General features: G+C 41.7%; 3 protein-coding genes across 4 annotated transcripts; all 3 read left to right on the top strand.

The window, feature by feature from the left end:
• Window positions 1-9: 9 nt before the first annotated feature.
• b3galt6 (UDP-Gal:betaGal beta 1,3-galactosyltransferase polypeptide 6) lies at window positions 10-3,112 on the top strand. The gene is made up of 2 exons (XM_057029871.1): window positions 10-562; window positions 895-3,112. The coding sequence occupies exon 2, from the start codon at window positions 905-907 to the stop codon at window positions 1,922-1,924; it is 1,020 nt and encodes a 339-aa protein (XP_056885851.1). The 5' UTR covers window positions 10-562; window positions 895-904; the 3' UTR covers window positions 1,925-3,112.
• A 1,166-nt stretch (window positions 3,113-4,278) lies between these two features.
• Window positions 4,279-6,502, top strand: tmem167b (transmembrane protein 167B). Its single transcript, XM_057029879.1, has 3 exons — window positions 4,279-4,439; window positions 5,081-5,212; window positions 5,511-6,502. The coding sequence occupies exons 1-3, from the start codon at window positions 4,430-4,432 to the stop codon at window positions 5,591-5,593; spliced, it is 225 nt and encodes a 74-aa protein (XP_056885859.1). The 5' UTR covers window positions 4,279-4,429; the 3' UTR covers window positions 5,594-6,502.
• Window positions 6,503-6,904: 402 nt separating this feature from the next.
• On the top strand, window positions 6,905-18,165 carry mapk14b (mitogen-activated protein kinase 14b). Of its 2 annotated transcripts, none has more exons than XM_057029870.1 (12): window positions 6,905-7,305; window positions 10,925-11,054; window positions 12,824-12,882; window positions 13,602-13,713; window positions 13,837-13,866; window positions 14,002-14,049; window positions 14,165-14,279; window positions 14,372-14,443; window positions 15,039-15,118; window positions 16,034-16,112; window positions 16,209-16,382; window positions 16,520-18,165. In XM_057029870.1, the coding sequence occupies exons 1-12, from the start codon at window positions 7,187-7,189 to the stop codon at window positions 16,585-16,587; spliced, it is 1,086 nt and encodes a 361-aa protein (XP_056885850.1). In that variant the 5' UTR covers window positions 6,905-7,186; the 3' UTR covers window positions 16,588-18,165. The 2 variants fall into 2 exon arrangements, with proteins under 2 accessions (XP_056885850.1, XP_056885849.1); XM_057029869.1 differs by lacking the exon at window positions 15,039-15,118 and adding an exon at window positions 15,505-15,584 and having other exon boundaries at window positions 6,907-7,305.
• Window positions 18,166-18,307: the final 142 nt, after the last annotated feature.

The raw sequence follows: 18,307 nt of genomic DNA, 5'->3' as shown, positions 1-18,307 counted from the left end.
TCATATTCAATTTCAAATGGCTACTTTTTCGCGTTTATCGTGAAATAACGATTTTCCTCTTCCGTTAAAGACGCAAAAAATACTTCTCTGTTTCGTCAAGTACTAGATTAAGTTTCTCTCGTTCATGTGCTTAAAATTCCTTGTATAATGTGAAAAACATAAACAGAAAATTGTCATTTTGAGGGTTTATTTTATCCACCGCCAGCAGAAATGCATCTGGGTCTGGGGTGCTTCACTTCCGCTTCCTTTTTGCCACTGCCACAACGTACACAAACGATTCGTTTACTTCTGTAGTTTACAAAAGTAAATACATCGATGGCTGAATCAAGTCGTCGGCACATGGCTCAGTCTGCATAGGGCAACGCACCCGTGGGATTGCGGGTTTGGCGGTTTTCATCTTGCGTTGGTAGCAATGTGAACAACTCGTGTATGTCTCCATGGAGTGGAGTTAGCGTGGAAAGTGCGCAGAGGGTCTAATCTCGGTAGCTAGCTTTAGCTCTGCAAACCTGGGCCCCATTCTGGCTGTGACACTAACGGGATAGACACTTTGCAATAAGCCCAGGTAATTCTAAATTAGATTAATGCTATTTAGACGTAACTGTAGAATATTGTGATAGGGTTTGACATTAATACTCTAACTATATAGCTGTCTGGGGTAAAACCCATTTGTATTGACAATTACAAATACTAGCTGAATTTGCTTTGCTGCTGATGCACATTCAATATTTGCTGCATGAAATAGTTTGTGGTCATATGTGTTTTAAATTTTAATATAAAGAACATTTATTGTACATAGTAAGTGTTTGGTGGTGTCTATCTCAGTCATTTAATAAGTCACATTTTGAATGACTAAAATTCTGATTCATCTAAACATATTTTATGTTTTCATTGCAGGCTTGGAACCATGAATTTGTTGCGTCTGATCTGTCGCCACAAGACCGCTGTGGTGATTAGCATTTTCTGCTGCTTTGCTGTAGTTTTGGTCTTCTTAGCCAAATGTACCTCGGAAACGTTGAAACAGGGCCAGCAGTATCCTCCAGGACTGGCCCAGCATGTAAAGACCTTGAACTCCCATGTCAAGGACCGTAGTGCTCCCTCCACAGCTAAAGGCTTATCGGTGTTCCTGGTTGTCCTCATCACAACTGGGCCTAAATACACAGAGCGAAGGAGTATCATCCGCAGTACTTGGTTGGCAAAGAGGGATTCTGATGTGTTGTGCAGGTTTGTAGTGGGAACTCAAGGGTTATCACACGAGGACCTGCAGAATCTAAACATAGAGCAAGGGAGGCACAAGGACCTGCTTTTATTACCCGACTTGCGAGATTCTTATGAGAATTTGACACTAAAATTGCTTCATATGTACTCCTGGCTGGACCAGAATGTTGAATTTAAATTTGTCTTCAAAGCCGATGATGACACATTTGCCCGCATGGATCTCCTCAAAGAGGAACTGAAGTTAAAAGAGCCCAACCAGTTGTACTGGGGTTTCTTCTCAGGGAGGGGTCGAGTGAAAACAGCTGGGAAGTGGAGAGAAAGTACTTGGGATCTCTGTGACTATTACTTGCCCTACGCTCTGGGCGGTGGTTACGTACTCTCTGCTGATTTGGTACATTATGTGCACCTGAACGCAGCTTACTTCAAGACCTGGCAGAGTGAGGATGTGTCTCTGGGAGCCTGGCTGGCCCCGGTTAATGTGCGTCGGACTCATGACCCACGCTTCGACACGGAGTATAAATCCCGCGGTTGCAATAACAAGTATTTGGTGACACACAAGCAGAGCTTGGAGGACATGCTGGAAAAACACCAGACTCTGCAGCGAGATGGGAGGCTCTGTAAGGAGGAGGTGAAACTGCGACTGTCCTATGTCTATGATTGGAGTGTGCCCCCCTCACAGTGCTGCCAAAGGAAGGATGGTATTCCCTAATTATTGTCTTGTTCCTGTTCATCTAGGAAATATAAGCGATACATTTTCTTTAAAACCAGGTCTCCATGTTTTACACCACTCAATGATCTCAGAAATGGTGGGAAAAAAAGTGGTAAAATCACACTAAATACCCATGATGCATTCTGTTAATTAACTGAAAGCTGTTGGAGAAATAAAGTGGTAGCTTCAACTCACAAACAACAACCCAATATACTGGTGTCTTAAACTGTCCCCCAGCTTTGCAGTTTCCACGTTTGTCAGTGTTTTCCTGTCGGTAGCAAACTTGGTCCCCTCGTGCATCTTGAACAACGTGGCTTGCTAGAATAGTACGAGTTATGTTTCAAGAGTATTTTAGTGTCTCCACTGAAGACCTGCTAATTTGTGTTTTATTTATTGTTTATTTATTGCAAGTCAGACTACATTTGAGACAATGCAGTCAAAGAGAGGAAAATGCAATTTATTTATAACTGTTTACATTCAAAAGTCCACCCAGTTACCTGTTTCCCTGTTGTTTTGAAAAGGCTTTTTTATTATTGTGGCAGCAGCCTGATTTAAAGGTTGATATATTGGGGGTCACACGCTCTCGATGAGGCCGATCTCGAGTCGATGAGCAGTGTGGTTCACCACAATGACTCAGTTTTGGGTGTTCCGCTGTCATCCTACTGTACTCAAGTTGCTATTTTCCTTGTGCTTTGTCATGTTTGTTGTTTGCAGCATTACAAGCTGCCACTTTTTAAAGCGTCAATCGTGTGTCGACTGTTTTTTCTGTCCTTGGAGGGTTAGCACGCCAAAACCTGAACATTCAATCATCTGCTCACTTGAAAATTGATGGAAAATTGATGAATAAAGGTGGCGCTCATCCAGTGAAATCAGAGTCTACAGTAAATGTCGGGGTGAGTAGATTCTGATTGCATTTTTGGATTTCTGGATGAAATATCTCCTAACATTTGTGAAATGTATAAGTTTATTAAAGGCTGATGTAGGTGTTGTCGTGCAAACTCCTGAACTCTGCTGCAACAAGAGCCACAGTTATGTGACCAATGTGATGGTTTTGTGAATGACGTGTCTGTTTTCTCAGTGTTCTGATTTACAGACTCAGCACCTCCCAAGTGTTTGTTTTCATGTATCCGTTTCCTTGAATCGTTTATTAAAATAAATGTTACAGTCTCACTTTTAAAATGGCCACAAGTTGTGAAATCCTCTGAATCTTCTGACCTGAAATATTCAGACTGGAAGAACAAGACTGCAGCTCCAGCTTTCTTCTGGGCAGTAAACCTCTGAGGACACATCAAATCATGCTTGATACCTAACTTTATCACTAAGACAACATAACTTCCCTCCTGGAGCACATTTATCAAATGAAGGTGTGGATTTTTTTTAATTGTTTCCTCTGGACGCACAGGTGGGTGGATTTTATTAGAAAGCTTGATGACATCTAAGGGAGCTGAGTGATATTAAAATACTGAGATTGCCTTTTTTTTAATCTAGAGTAAGAATCTTGTTTTGGCCCTGGAGAGATTTTATCAATGAGTAAGATCTCATAAAAGTGCAGCCTGAGGAAATCCTGAATAGCTGGACTGACCTGCTTGTGATTGTGCACCGTATGAAGCTGAAGTTACTTGAAGGATGGGTTTGAGTCCTGACAGTGGTGAGCGTTAATGAAGCCTTACCTGGCTGAGACCCTTCTCAGCTAGGATGAGCATATGATCTGAACAAGAATGTCATTAACGGAAGTTAACAGTTTACCCTGGTTTCCTTAATAAATACATATAGAATATTGGGCTAAATTCAAGACAATGCACCTTGAAATGCCACATAGACAATTGTTTGGATGGAATTTTTTTTTGGACAAAGATACTGAAGGAAGTAAAGTGGAAAATATATATAAAACTTGTTGCTATTTTTTCAAGATGCTGTAGACTTCATAAATTATTGACTGAAACAAACAGCCATCAGTTTTCCCTTTCAACCACAGCTGATCCCTGAGATGGCTCAAAATGCTCAATCAGTCGTGGCCTTCAGGGAAGAAGTGGAGGTGGCAATATTATAAAGTGCTGTCGGCTTATTTCCACATGGGTGGAAGCTCTTCCCTCTGTTGTGTGCAAGGAGTGGCCACATTCAACAACTGTGTCAGCACTTTTTAATACTTAGTTAAGTGTACATAACTGCATGATAGTCCAGAACACACTGTAACGCCAGTATAAACATTTGATATAGTCACTGAAGGCCAAAATATTTTTAAATAACAGATTTTACGTTTTTAATGTTTTGTTGCTGCTGCAGTTGCTGTACCACATATGCCCGGTAGATGGCAGTATTGGCGCCGCTCGTTGGAAAGCAGCATAATTTAAGCGTAAAGAAAAAGTCGCCAATGGAGCCGGAAATGTCAACTGAGTGACTGCGAAGTGCACTGGACAATCTCTCTACTTTCTCATACATTATGGGATTCTAGCCAAGGCTAAGAAGAAACAGCACTATAATACTGTCAACGACCAATCTGCGAATATGACAAATGGTAGGCTAATCAAGCAGCAACCTGAGGAGTATTTTCGGAAGAACGGGATATGTTATTAGGTTTAGCTACTATTGACAGGCTAATGTGGAAGCTAAGCTAGCTGTAGACGTGGCCTAAAGTACTGCACAGCTTATTCCTCATAAGTTATGTTACTGTCACCTTTGCATATTACCTTTCTCAGTTGACTCATTTTAGTGATTATATTAAATGATTATGCCTGGTACTGACATCGTGTTTACAGACTACAGAGTTTAGTGCTAACTAGCTTTGACTAATCGGGTACTGGTGGTTAATAGTTTTTATTTTCAGATGTCTCCCCTACAACAGGTTTTTTATTGACAATAAATATGTACATAACTCTTAATATCGGCTTAACGCCTTCATTTTTTTTACTTTAATATAATCTCAAAGGTTAGATCGCAACTACTTATTTGAACACTAATGTAAAGACTGCATTTATGATAAAGACATAAACAGCACAGGACGAATATTGATTATTGAGTGTTTATAATTCGCATCAGGTCTCTGTTCAAATATAGGATCGACTTTGTTTTTACTTTTGTCCTACTTTATTTAGCTGATTGTGTTCTTAGACTGTATACAATACATTCATCTAATGGCTCTGTTTTATTTATTTATAGTGTATTCTTTTGATGGCATCCTGGTATTTGGACTGCTGTTCATTTGCACCTGTGCATACTTCAAAAAGGTGCCCCGACTCAACAACTGGCTGCTGTCAGAGAAGAAAGGAGTGTGGGGTGTCTTCTACAAAGGTACCAGTGCCAGTAACGGAACCGATATTGTAATAAATTACGACACACTTGACTTCTACATTGCGTGTGTGGTGGGTTCGCACAGATCCCACTGCTTGGTTCTTATAAGCAAAGCTTAAAGGGTAATAAAAGTAGCGTTTACATTTTTTGAAAGTTGTCAAGTGTTTTGATTTTAAAAAACAATTTGTGTCCTGCTGATTACGCATTATGATAAAACAGTAGAACATTAGAAAATTAATGTATTTGGGTTTTCTCTTATAGTATTTTAATTCACTTTGCTTTTTATTTCTTATTTCAGCTGCGGTAATTGGATCACGGCTTCACATCGCTGTGGCGCTTTCCTGTTTAGCCATGGCCTTCTACATTGTCTTCCTCAAATGATAAGAGCAGATTATCAAAGGACTGGATGGACACGGAATGGGCTCATCTCTGTGGTTACATACTAATCCATGTGGTGGGACACTTCCTGGGTTAATAAAACTGGTGACACCCATTGAATCCATATGGAAAAAACTAGGCCAGTGCTGTCCCCTTCTGGCGAGTGGCTGCAGCATCATCTCCTAACAACGTATGTGCTGCAGGCATTAAGGACATCGTGACTCTACTACATAGAAGACGGTGTCTGTTGGGTGACCTGGTATCTTTCTGTAGGATCATTCTAATGGTTTTCTCAGTCAAAAGTGTATAAATATCCCTTTTGAAGAATGCATGAGATGAAATAGCCTACATAATATACCTTATTCTGCTTGTGTATAACCATTAGCTTAGTTGTATATATTTGGCAAAAGATATGACAAAAATGGTCAAAGGTTACATGTAAATTGAAAGATTCATGCTCCTAATTATGCTGTTAATATCTATATTTTTATGTTAAGGATGGTGGGAAGATAAAGCTGAGATAAACTGTTGCTTTGTGCACTTTCCTTTTTTCCCCATTTCTTTCAACAATGTTTTTTTTTTGGAATCAAATTTTAGCGTGAAATGCACACTTAGCATTGTTGCGTTTATTTTGCTATGTATACTTACAATGTCACTATATCGTAACAGGATAAAATGTTGAAATACCGAAGGCTAATATTTCAAACTACTGTAAAACTCTGATTTTGGACAGAATCAAAGCCAAGCAAGGATGTTATTCCATGCCATCTGTAATATATGATGTTATTCTGGACAAATTCTGACACCTTATTTTTTACAAGAACTTTGATTTCAGCTGGACTTTGAGTAAAAGCGAAAGCACAATGTTCCTGTGTTTGTTGTTTAAGACAAAACAAGTGGTTTTTCCCCCCATGTTTGCATTGTTTGTTATGCATCACACACTACACTGGTTAAAGTGACATAAATAACATTTACTTCAGCAGAAATGTACCCAAGAGACGCTCAGTAGCAGAAAATGGATACAAATTATAGAGCTTATTTATATTTAAACATAAACTCTTAAGAGGCGATGAGACTTTGGCATTTAACTTGTAATTACCTTGTTTATAGCCGGTGTGTTTGTGGTTCACCTTGATATTTTTACAGTGAACAATAGTGGAATTTTGTGCTCTTAACATGTCGCCTAATTGAGGTACGTTATCATGCCTGGTGAGACGCGTTTGGTGACCACCGGGGAGATTCCTACGGGGGGGGCTCCTGGCCCAGTTCTCGCGAGATTACGCGACGACGACAGAGCGTACGCGTTCATGCCTCAGCGCGCGCCTGCCAAAGTGAGCTCAGAACTGGGCGAATTTTACAGCGACGACGCGTCCAGATCGGAAGGTACCTCCAGATTGGAGGTAGAACGGCGGGTAGAGGGAGTCCAGTCGGTGCATACGGAGGTGGAAACGCTTTTGCATATCCGCAGCTGGGTTGCAAGAGAGGGTGACGGACGTTCTTTAGTCGGGACCTTTAGCGCGTCCTGCTACACGGGGAAAGAAGGCAGAAGTTTCCGCTGCCTTGTTTCGTCGTTGCGCGGCTTGTAAACCTGCAAGAATGTCGCAGAACGAGAGACCCACTTTTTATCGACAGGAGCTCAACAAAACCATATGGGAGGTCCCAGAACGCTACCAGAACCTGTCTCCCGTCGGCTCCGGTGCCTACGGATCTGTATGGTATGTGGCTTTTGCAGAGTATTCATGTGGAGCATTGCACAACGACCGAACGGGTTTTGCTGCCCACAGAGGCCTGTCGGAGTTGTCAAAAGACGGGTCTTTTGCTCAAACGTGCGTTTGCAGAGTTGATCTTTTACGCGAAACTCGGGCGTTTGCAGAGTTGGATCTTTTTTTTTTCACTAGTCTGCTTTTTTTTTGTCGCGTATGTCAGGGTGGTGTGTGGGTGGGGATTAATGTTGTTTTTGTGCGCATTCCTGTTGCTATCTGTCTAAAATCCTGCCTGCAGCTCATATCTATTAAGCGCGGGGACCATTTCTGTCCCACATTGTACTGGAATCGAGGTCATAATGCACAGAAAGGTGGGTTTTATTTGGAAGTTGTTGGTCAGCGTCCCTGGAGAGGAGCAGACCAGTGACATGCCTGTGCTTGCGTCATCTTGTGCCTCCTCTGATGATGGGATGTACTTAAAAAATAACCCCAAAACAACAACGCACAACTGGGCTCAGCTAACACCCAGTTACTGGAGCATTGTTGTCCCGCAGCTTTGTCCTGCATTATGCATTTCTGGCTGAGTGCAGCCCGCAGAGCACGTGATCACGTGGTTTTCGGAAAGTAGGCCCCATCGTGGATGGTAAAGGATTTCTATAGAAGTCTGTCCGCTGAGGATGATGATTCCGGAATGATGTCACCCGTTGTGAGTCACAGCCCCGGGGTTAGATAGAGCTCCCAACACCTTTTAGTCACCACAGCATCGTCAAAGTGCGCTTCGAGCCTACTGTCGATAGGGTAGATCGCTTTCACACCTTCCAGCTTTACTTTATAAGATGTAAATATTCCACATGTCTGTGAGGTTATGTCCTACAGGTGTTATAACGGTTGTCTGGGGTTTGACGCAAACAAATGTGGGATCTGCACTGAATACATAATAGAGAAGAAGAGACAGTGCTGTTTGAAAGTCAATACGAGTTTTTTTTGTATTGCATTTCCTTCCTTTGCAAGGGTGAAGGATCAGAGTGCATCTTGGTATAAAAGATGATATGTGCATGTCTCCAGCCTTTTAATCTCTGATCAGACTTAGTTGAAACCGTTTAATGTAAGCTGATATACGGAAGGAAGGACAATCTGAAAGCAGTGTCAGAGTTGAAACCCATTTTATGCTCATGTGTAACATGAAGCTAAAATCCTGAGCTTAACTGTATGCACATAAGATTACCGAGATCTTCAGAATAGCTTCTGCGTTGTGTGCCACGCAAATCAATTTCACACTCTTAAGTGCATCTACGTTGAGTGGTGCAGCTCAGGTGAGAAACTGGCAGTGGCATTACTGCGTATGGAGAACAGCTGGTTGTAGCTCCATTAGCCACAAACATCTGATCATCATATCGATGTAAAACAGGAAATAAGTCTGTGCCAGTATTACGCGCCATGTCCTCAATAGAAAGAATTTAGTAGAAGTGGCTGCTTGACGGCTCAAATCCTGTGCAACACATAGGTGACGGTTTCAATTCTTTTACTTATTTCCACTCTATTGATTATTTTTTCCCCGTGATTTTATTTCTAAGCTGAACATGAGGCATTGTAAATAGGTCGTGAAAGCCACATGGGCATCTTAAAACCCTAAATCCCTCTGGTACATTCTGTACTCGGACGTCTCATGACTGTTGGTCTGCTGCTATTCTGTCTCTGTCACTCATCCTATTAAGGTTTTTTTCAACATTTCGTTCAATGATTGTCCTCAATATAATTGAAGTGTCTCTCCTTAAACATCATCAAATAGAAGGTAGGATGGTCGTTGCCTCTATGGTCCGTGTTGATGGGCTCTGTTCAGGCTGAGTGCAGGAAGAAGGCATTTACGATTGCTGCGTGTCCTGTTTAACCCGGACCGTTTATGCATATCATGACACTTGAGTTTTGATTCAGCCCGTGCAAATTATGTCAGCTCTGCTGGAGACCAAACCTGGTGTCTGTTGACATTTTATTCCCAACTGCTACGAAACAGAGAGTTGCGTGTGTGGGATGAGGTGGGGGGAGTGTTTGCTTACTTGCTCTGTCAACAAAAGCACGTTGGAAAATTGCGTGGTCTTATAAACAGCAGATTGGTAATTTAATTAAAATCTGGTGTGCACAAACGAGATCTTATCATTGCTTCTCCTGTGTAAACTTTGGTTTCCTTGGATGCCATTTAAGGGTGTTTTATTCCTTTAAAGTGGGCTTTTTCTTGAATCATTTCATGGCCCATTTTAGTCAGAAGCATGAGCACCTCTGGGTTATGGTTCCAGAACTGCTGATTTGAGTTGAGTCATCTCTCAGTTGGTTCACTCTTAGTTCTCAACTAAAAAAAGCCAACATCAATGGATCTTGAGTACTACATTCACCATGGCAACAAGTAAAAAAAGAGCCATGATATCTCAAATCTCACACTCTTTATATCCATTTAATGCAAAAAGGATCCTTTTCCCCACCGGGCTTTTAACTATAACAGGTCTCTTCATCTCGCAGCCTGCCCATGGCCTCATAAACACATCATTTTGTTTGCAACCTTATTCTTTTATTGTTCCTGCAATGTAAACATACCCACATGTCAAACCCTGATAAGGAATCTTCCTTGTGATGTAAAATGTGAAATAGAACAGATGCAGGAGAGTTTATTCATTATATCAGATTTCTTCTTGCGCTCACATTTATTACTATGTAATTGTACATCATGCTGCATCAGCGCCTGTTGGAGACACGTTTGTACTTGCATCTTTGCTCACTTGGAGGTGACTCACTGCAGGCTTCCCTTACCAGCCTGCACATACATACAGAAGTTGTTCTGCAAGATGGGAAAATAAAGAAGTACTCTGGGTGTGGAAGATTATCTCTGGTGCTATTAAGATTAAAAACCTACCATTATCTAGATTTTACGGGTGTGTGCTGCCTGTCTTTAAATCAAGGTTTTAATAATGACACGGGCGTCCGGATATTTAAGGCTCTACAGTTTGAATTAGTGAGCCTTTCCAACACAACATCCTACGGCTCTGCATTTCTTGGAATATGTAAATGACCAATATTTGTCTTATTGGTTTGCTGAAGGGGGTCCCAGAGGGCAAGAAACTATTCAGTGACCCAAAAGAAAATGGAATGAAAATTATATTTTATTCAGGGCACCAACATAAAGGTGTGTGATGGTTAAACTAGAATGAAAGATGTCCCTGCCACATAAATCGTCAACACAAAGATTCCTGTCACTGCGTCATCAAATCAAAATTATTTGCAGCCTTTTGTCAACAGCAGCAAGGGTGTTTTTCTGAGCACATAATAGCCCACAACAGTTGTTCTGCCAATTCCCCCCCCCCCCCCACACACACATGCACACAGCGGGTTCTTTCCTCAATGCTGCTGATCTGAACCAAACCCCTCAGTAAAGTTTCCCCGTACAGCCCAAACCTGCACACAATAATACGAAGCGAAACCAGAAGATTGTGTAATGCAATTATTTGTTTTGTTTGCATGGTCGTGTCTGCCTACGTGCCGTCTTGTGAAACCCTAAAGGTCAAATTAAGGAAAACAGTTTCATTTTAAGCATATTAATGCCCTCTTTTTTTCTTATTTGAACCACTTTCATTGTGTTTTGCAGCTCAGCGTTCGACATGAAGGCGGGCTTAAGGGTAGCAGTGAAAAAGCTCTCCAGGCCCTTCCAGTCCATCATCCACGCAAAGAGAACGTACAGGGAGCTGCGGCTGCTCAAACACATGAAGCACGAGAATGTAAGTGGCTCTCCTCGAGGCCTCAGCTCACTCTGCGTGTGCGTATTTGTTCTTAAGCTCTTAAGCAAGTTCTGCGTGTGTGTACATTGCACTTTGCACAAGACTCGCTAAAACGGCTAGTTTCACCACCGCTGTACAACAACGCTGCACCGCTTTGGAGTTTGCATGATCTTAAAATCCCACTGAGATTCATGAGGCATGCGGTTACGGGTGTTACGATAAATTCATTTTTAAGGGGTTAAAAGTTGGAACTGAACACTTCCCCCCAGGGTCTGAAGAAGAGAACCAAAACATTGTGGGCGCAGTTATGCAATGGCAACAGTGTTTCAGGTGTGGCGGCATGAACACATTAGTGTACTGGTCTTCAGCAGCACAGGGAGGGGGTTGTGTTGTGAGTGCGACGGCCTGCTGGAAGAATTTTCCCTGCAGGTTTGCAGTTTGTTTAGCAGAGAGTCACCAGTTTTCATCAAGGGTCTCGGCACCATCTGCACCCTGTCATCTGCATGTCATCATGTTACTGTGGTGGGATTTTTGTCATTTCAAGCCGTGACAGTCTTTTGGTTTTGTGTCAGATGTTGTTTAGTCTTCTGTTTCATACACTTCCTGATTCCTGCTTTCAGCACATAGAGTGGATCCTCTTTTCTTATGTTATATTGCTGTATTGGTAGTTATTGATTTTCATGGTGAAGTGCAGACATTGTGTTTCTGGGAACTGCCTAGGAACCAGTTTACCTGTGAATGGCGTGCGTGACAGTGAGTAAAAACCAGAAATTTCTGCTGGCATTGAGCGCTCTCCTGGGGAAAAGGGGGTAGTTTACATTGTAGAGGTTTGGCTCTGTACGCTGTTGTCTATTGTAAGGGCCAGTATCAGCTTGTTATGAGAGCTTTGCTGATGAGTGAGTGGGGTGTCTGGTTCTTTCTCCAGTATAGGCAGCCTGCAGGGGCTGGGAAGCTTCGGTTTCACTCTCGGATCACAAAATGATCGTGCTTTAACACTGGACAGATACCAGCGATTGTATAACCGCTGAGGATTTCACTTCATATGAATATTTCACACAATTTCTTCCAGAGCCTGCTTTCTGCACAGGCCTTTTTTCAGGGAAAGAAAATATTTAAGGGACATGTTCCTTAAATGGATGTAAACATATTATTATTAAAACATATTATAGAGTTATACATATTTGATTCCTGCATATGAAAATCGGTTTTATTGCAATAAAATAATGTATAAATGCTCACATTAGAAGGTGGGAATGAGCCTCTTTCATCACAGCCAGGATTATTGCATAAAGCGGTTCATTTTTGTTCTTAATTCATCAGTGTTTCAACATCTACCTGTGCTTTCCAAAGAGAGAAGCTGTTCACACTGTTGCCAGGAGACTCTTTCGGGTTTGATTTTTGGAAAACACCAGTGAACCAATCAGCTGTTTGCTGTGGCTTCATCCCACCAATCAGCTGTGAGATTGTGCCTGTGTGGGCGGGCCTCAATTCTTTTTCTCCCCTGTCACTACCTGCCCACCTCCGGCTGGTTCAGGGCACTGGTGAGGGGTTCTGGCACCAGCCCGTGGACCAGCTTTACTTTATATATACTAAATATGGTGTTGGTGCACCCACACGTGATGAGATTAGGCTTTTTTTTTTATAAGATTGCAATGAGATTCCATAAATCGTTATAAAAGTATAACACATTATGTATATTGAAGGTGGTAAACACACTCTGCTGGTAATTTTTCATTCATTTCTAACAATTAATGTCTGTTTTATTGCAGGTTATTGGTCTATTAGATGTATTCACACCGGCGACAAGCTTAAAAGAATTTACTGACGTGTAAGTCTGTTTTTCTTTTTACTGTCCTCCATCACATCTCTCCTAATTTCCCTCGTCATTTACACACAAACACCCACAAACACACACAGACACACACACCCACCCTGCCCTCTTAGAAACACATCAGAACTCTTATCTCATGCAAGTCTAGTAAGTGGTGTCTTCCACCAATGTGAGCAGAGGGGAATACACAAGCTGCACACATCACTGCTGGTCTCCAAGGCAACAGCCATCTGCTGTTTGGGACGCAGTGTCTGCGTGCATGCACTGAATATCGGTGTCCTTGAATTTGGTTTATGGAATGACGTCACTGTTGTGCTGGAACACCCAAACACCAAAGTGCTGAAGTTGGGCAAGAAGGATAATAGCAACAAGATGTACAGAGACAATCTGACTTGTCTCTGGTGGTCTGAGGATTTTTATCGGTATCAGCTGCAGGTTTGGCCTGGAGACGTTATCAAAAATAATGTTATTTTGGCAGCCGTTTAGGTCATGTTATTTTTAAATTTTTAACAATTGAACTTCAAAAGAAATTTCTGCGGCTGTACATCTATTTTCCCTCTTCTCAACCCACTTCAGTGTTAAAGTCAGACCCTTTGTTTTTTATAGACGGAGCCACACCCGTAGATAATGTCTAAACTGCAGTGGCTTTTTTGCATTTCATGAGTCAAGAGATGCTGGGAGCGAGGCTGTGATGGGCTGCTCTTTGTGATTTGTAGATATTTAGTGACACACCTAATGGGAGCGGACCTCAACAACATCGTCAAGTGTCAGAAGCTGACGGACGATCACGTCCAGTTCCTCATCTACCAGATTCTAAGAGGTTTAAAGGTCAGTCAACCCTGAGAGAACGTCACCTTTTACATGTTTATTTTGGCATCTATCTAACCACCATGCACACCTTTACTGTTTACACCAAACTGTAATTATTATTACTCTTTTGTCTCCCTACAGTACATCCATTCTGCAGACATCATCCACAGAGTGAGTAATGACACGTCTCATGCTGTTTAAAGTGTCTTAAACTTTACTCACCATCAGAGGGTCAAACTAACACACCAGTGCCTATGACTATCAGTTTATATCTGTGTGTATCTTTACTTTTTCCTTTCACTTCAGGACCTAAAACCCAGTAATCTGGCTGTCAATGAAGATTGTGAACTCAAGGTGAGGAATAAACATTGTGCACTAAGTGTGATTTATGTTAATGTGACATTTTAAGGCTGTTTATTATACTTTCCCCACATCTACTGTTTTAAACAAAATGCTGTCCGTTGCACAGATCCTGGATTTCGGTCTGGCACGGCACACAGATGATGAAATGACCGGTTATGTCGCCACGCGGTGGTACCGAGCTCCAGAGATCATGCTCAACTGGATGCACTACAACATGACGGGTACATGCAGCAGTTCTCTGCTATATTTTATATACCCAAATCACATGTAATGTGCGTACTAAGTTGTATTTTTCCTCCATTGAATAAAATAGTGGACATTTGGTCAGTGGGCTGTATCATGGCTGAACTTCTCACTGGACGGACACTCTTCCCTGGGACAGACCGTATCCTTCCACCGCTCTTTGGGTTTGAACTGTACTGTATAGATAGAGATGGAAAAGGTAACTTTTTCTTATTGTGTTGAAGTTTATGGGGCAGTATCTCTCTGCTCCTGTTGATCAGAAACCCAATTTAGGCACTTTAAGATGACTCACATCACTGATAGTGAGCTGGAGTCCAGAAGAGTGGAGGGTGTGTCTGTGTGTGTGTGTGTTCTTGTGATAGGATTCCCCTGTGATGTATGATTCAGAGCTGCCCACTGCTTCTCCGAGATGCAGTCCTCCTTCCTGTTTCCCTCCCACAAAGCTTCCTTTGTACGATGGCAAAAGCAAAAGATGCCAGAATTCAGATGAATTTTAGACAGCTTTTTTTTTTTTTACATCAGTTGTGATTCCCTCTTTAAATAAATATCACACTATAGCCCTTTTTTTTAAAGAAAAAATAACTGTTGCTCCTTATAAAAATAGCAGTGTTGCACTAATGTGCTACCTCAGTTTTCAACTGGGCAAAATAATATCCTGAGATCTGATGGCAACTTTGACCATTGTCTCCATATCCAACAACCCCCCCCCTTTGTTTTCCTTCATGCGAGTGTGCTAGACATTGATCAGTTGAACCGTATTATGTTGCTGGTTGGGAATCCAGGCCCTGAGCTTATGACGAAAATGTCGTCAGATTCTGTGAGTGTCACGAACCATCCTGCTCCGTTCTGTCACTCTGCCCTCTCCTTCCTGTGCTTGCGTTGCATCTCAGACAGACTCGATGTTACTCCACAAGCTGCACCTATTTGGACCTTTGTGTGTTTTCCTAATGGCTTTGTTTTGCTTTTGTGCTTTCTTTCCAACATGTGCTATAAACTACAAAAGTCTCCTAATCGCCCAATGTCCAGGGCCGAGATTTAGCATTCACAAATGAAGATAATCCATCATCCTGCTTTGCCAAAGCTCAGAAATCACTTCCCTCTCACCACGGGGCCCACCCCTCCTCACAAACCTCCCGAACTGCCCTAACCATCTCATGCCTTTTGACCTCCGTGTCACGATGCCCCTTAACTCGGAAGCCTTAGACATAAACCAACTGCAGCAGATAATGCGCCTGACCGGGACCCCCCCAGCCTCCCTCATAAGCAGGATGCCCAGCCATGAGGTGAGACATGTTTTCCTGCCTCCACAGCCTGGTTAAAACCATCACGAGTGCTTTTAATCAGGCTACCCCGGAAGCAGACCACCAGCCAGCACTTGTGGCCCTATTTACAGACAGACATTTTGAATCTTATTTAATCATTTTTACTGTGTGCTCTGTCAGCGTATCAACCTTTGCTCTCACTCTACTCACTCCCCCTTTTTACTCTCTGACTCACTGTGTTTGTCTCAGTAAGACTTCCCAGGGTGCTTTGCCAGTGCATTCTGACGAGCTTTTCTGTGGCAACACACTGATTCTGAATATGACGGCACACTGTTATCGCAGATTTGGGCTATTGTTAAATTGAAGCATGCTATACTGGTCTTTCCATCAGTGTACACGTGTGTGCAAATGATTGCCAGTATACTCAATGTTTTTTGCTTCAAGTTCATTTTTGACCTTCTGTCCCACAGGCGAGGAACTACATTAAATCCCTTCCGCACATGCCCAAGAGGAACTTTGCTGATGTATTTATTGGCGCCAATCCTCTCGGTAATCCATCTTCCTCATTACTAAAAGCTCACTGCCTCCCCCTAGTGGTGGCGTGATTCTATTGTCATCGCTCCTCTCTTCTTTCTGCCTTCCAAGCTGTGGACCTGCTGGAGAAAATGCTGGTGCTGGACACTGACAAGCGGATCACGGCATCTAAAGCTCTGGCCCACCCCTACTTTTCCCAGTACCACGATCCAGATGACGAGCCTGAAGCTGATCCGTACGACCAAAGCTTTGAGAGCCGGGAGCTAGAAATTGAGGAATGGAAAAGTAAGTTGATGAGGAATTCTGTTTAGGGGTTACAGATTCAAAAATGGAAGGAATCTGGAGAGAAATACTTTAATACAGCATTATATCATAAATGTCACCCAGAAATGATGTGACCTCACATTGTTGGTGTCTCACAGGGTTAACCTACGAGGAGGTACTCAGCTTTGTTCCGCCGTCATTTGATGGAGAGGAGATGGAATCATGAGGAGGAGGTTCCGCTTCTTCCATTATTTGTTTCTCTCGGGACACTTTTGAAAGAGATGAGTTTATTCTCTTCTCCACCACCTGTCTTCACGAATACTCATCACAGAACCGTGACATTCAAGTGCCTGCCGCCATTCACCTCTGGAGGGCCTGGCGACATCAGGGATAAACCCCACATCCTGTTCCTTCCGTCCTTTCACTATTTGTTCTCATCCATAAAATGAGGGAGACGTGAATTTGGCTTCTATTTTAGTGAGTTTTTAACTTGAACGCCATTTGATTCCAAATGAAAAAGCCACCCTCCCTTTGAAATGAAATAAAATACCCACAAACATTTTATCAAATACAACTATTTTGCAGTAATTAATGAGCATTTAATGTCAAAAGAAGATTCCTTATGTGATTAAATACAATTATAAAACAGGCTAGAACATGTATATTGTTGAGTGATGTGGAGGTTTAAGGCTTGGTGTTTTCTATTGTTTTTAATATGGATTACAGCGTTTCCCTTTTATAGGCTTGGAAAAAAGAGATTTGGATTCAATGTTCTTCTCTTAATGTTTTGCTCAGTTTCACTTCCTTTTGCATTGTCTTTTACGCACTTTGGTTCCAGGAGAGAGTGTCAGACACACAAGACTTGGCCAATTCCTTTATCAGCCCGCACCGTCACAACAGTAAAATTCATACACAAAACATTACTTCTAATTTAATGAATGTCGGGGTTGTCCGTCTGCATGGTATTTATATTTTGTTGCATCGTTTGTATATCAATGCTAAAGAAAGTATTTGTCAAAGCTTAAGTCTGTCATCATTATTATTTATGAAGAGCTTACAGTATCGGAAACCAAATGTATCGTCAATAATCTCGGGCGTCAGTTGGGCTGTGGTGACGGCAGGTACAGCTTGTCCATCAGAACCAACACAGTAAACCATAAAGTTGTGTTAAACTGTTCATTTTTACAGTTGCGTGTATTTTCCTGGTGAAATGTCTTCAAAGGGTTTCCTGTTATTACATTATTTAAATGGAACAATTCCAATGTACCGTAGTAATTATACCAACATTTTTTGGCACAGAACCTAGTAAACAATTGTGTTCCCATGTGATGACAATTACATGTGATATACAGGCGATATCAAGAGTTGCTATAGCTAATATCAACCAGACCACGTCATCTCAATTTAATTTGGAGCTTCTCGTTTTGCTGTAATAATATTTTCTATTATTTTATTCTTTGTGTTGTTCAATGAAAATCTATTGTTCCTCTGATTTTGTAATGTTTATTGAGTAATTCTAGAACTATATTTGTTACTCATTTCAATGATTAAGCAGGGCACATGATTGTGAAAGTATATGTTTTCTCACTGGATGCTTAAATCTCATTCCTTAGAACTGCACAACCTAAATTATTAATCGTTTTGATTTCCCCATGTCTGTTGGTAACTGGTTCCACTTTCTTTGCCAAGATGTGTATATGTTTTTCGTCTTTACAGTGTTTTTTGACACATTACCAAGACCTACACCACCCTGTAAATACTACCACTGGAAAATAAAGGCTACTATTTTTCACACCTGTAACAAGACTTTTTTATTGCTTTTTATTGTCACTGAGGCGGCATTACAGTCAGACATACAGAATTCCAAGTGTTCTATACAGTTCCATGCATATTTCTACAGATCCATGCGAATACGACCTTTATTGGTCACTTAGTAGCTATAATTC

This window comes from Takifugu flavidus, chromosome 4, assembly GCF_003711565.1.
Source record: "Takifugu flavidus isolate HTHZ2018 chromosome 4, ASM371156v2, whole genome shotgun sequence".
NCBI classification, from domain to species: Eukaryota; Metazoa; Chordata; class Actinopteri; order Tetraodontiformes; family Tetraodontidae; genus Takifugu; species Takifugu flavidus.
This window is presented reverse-complemented; position numbering and strand designations above follow the sequence as displayed.

What these genes read in the sequence shown, in the direction of transcription:
- tmem167b (XM_057029879.1), top strand. An exon ending in GTGGGGTGTCTTCTACAAAG is followed by an intron (nt 5,213 to 5,510) that starts GTACCAGTGCCA and finishes TTCTTATTTCAG; the next exon opens with CTGCGGTAATTGGATCACGG.
- mapk14b (XM_057029870.1), top strand. Translation starts at nt 7,187, where the DNA reads ATGTCGCAGAACGAGAGACCCACTTTTTATCGACAGGAGCTCAACAAA. An exon ending in AGATTCTAAGAGGTTTAAAG is followed by an intron (nt 13,714 to 13,836) that starts GTCAGTCAACCC and finishes GTCTCCCTACAG; the next exon opens with TACATCCATTCTGCAGACAT. An exon ending in TATTGGCGCCAATCCTCTCG is followed by an intron (nt 16,113 to 16,208) that starts GTAATCCATCTT and finishes CTGCCTTCCAAG; the next exon opens with CTGTGGACCTGCTGGAGAAA.
- b3galt6 (XM_057029871.1), top strand. Translation starts at nt 905, where the DNA reads ATGAATTTGTTGCGTCTGATCTGTCGCCACAAGACCGCTGTGGTGATT.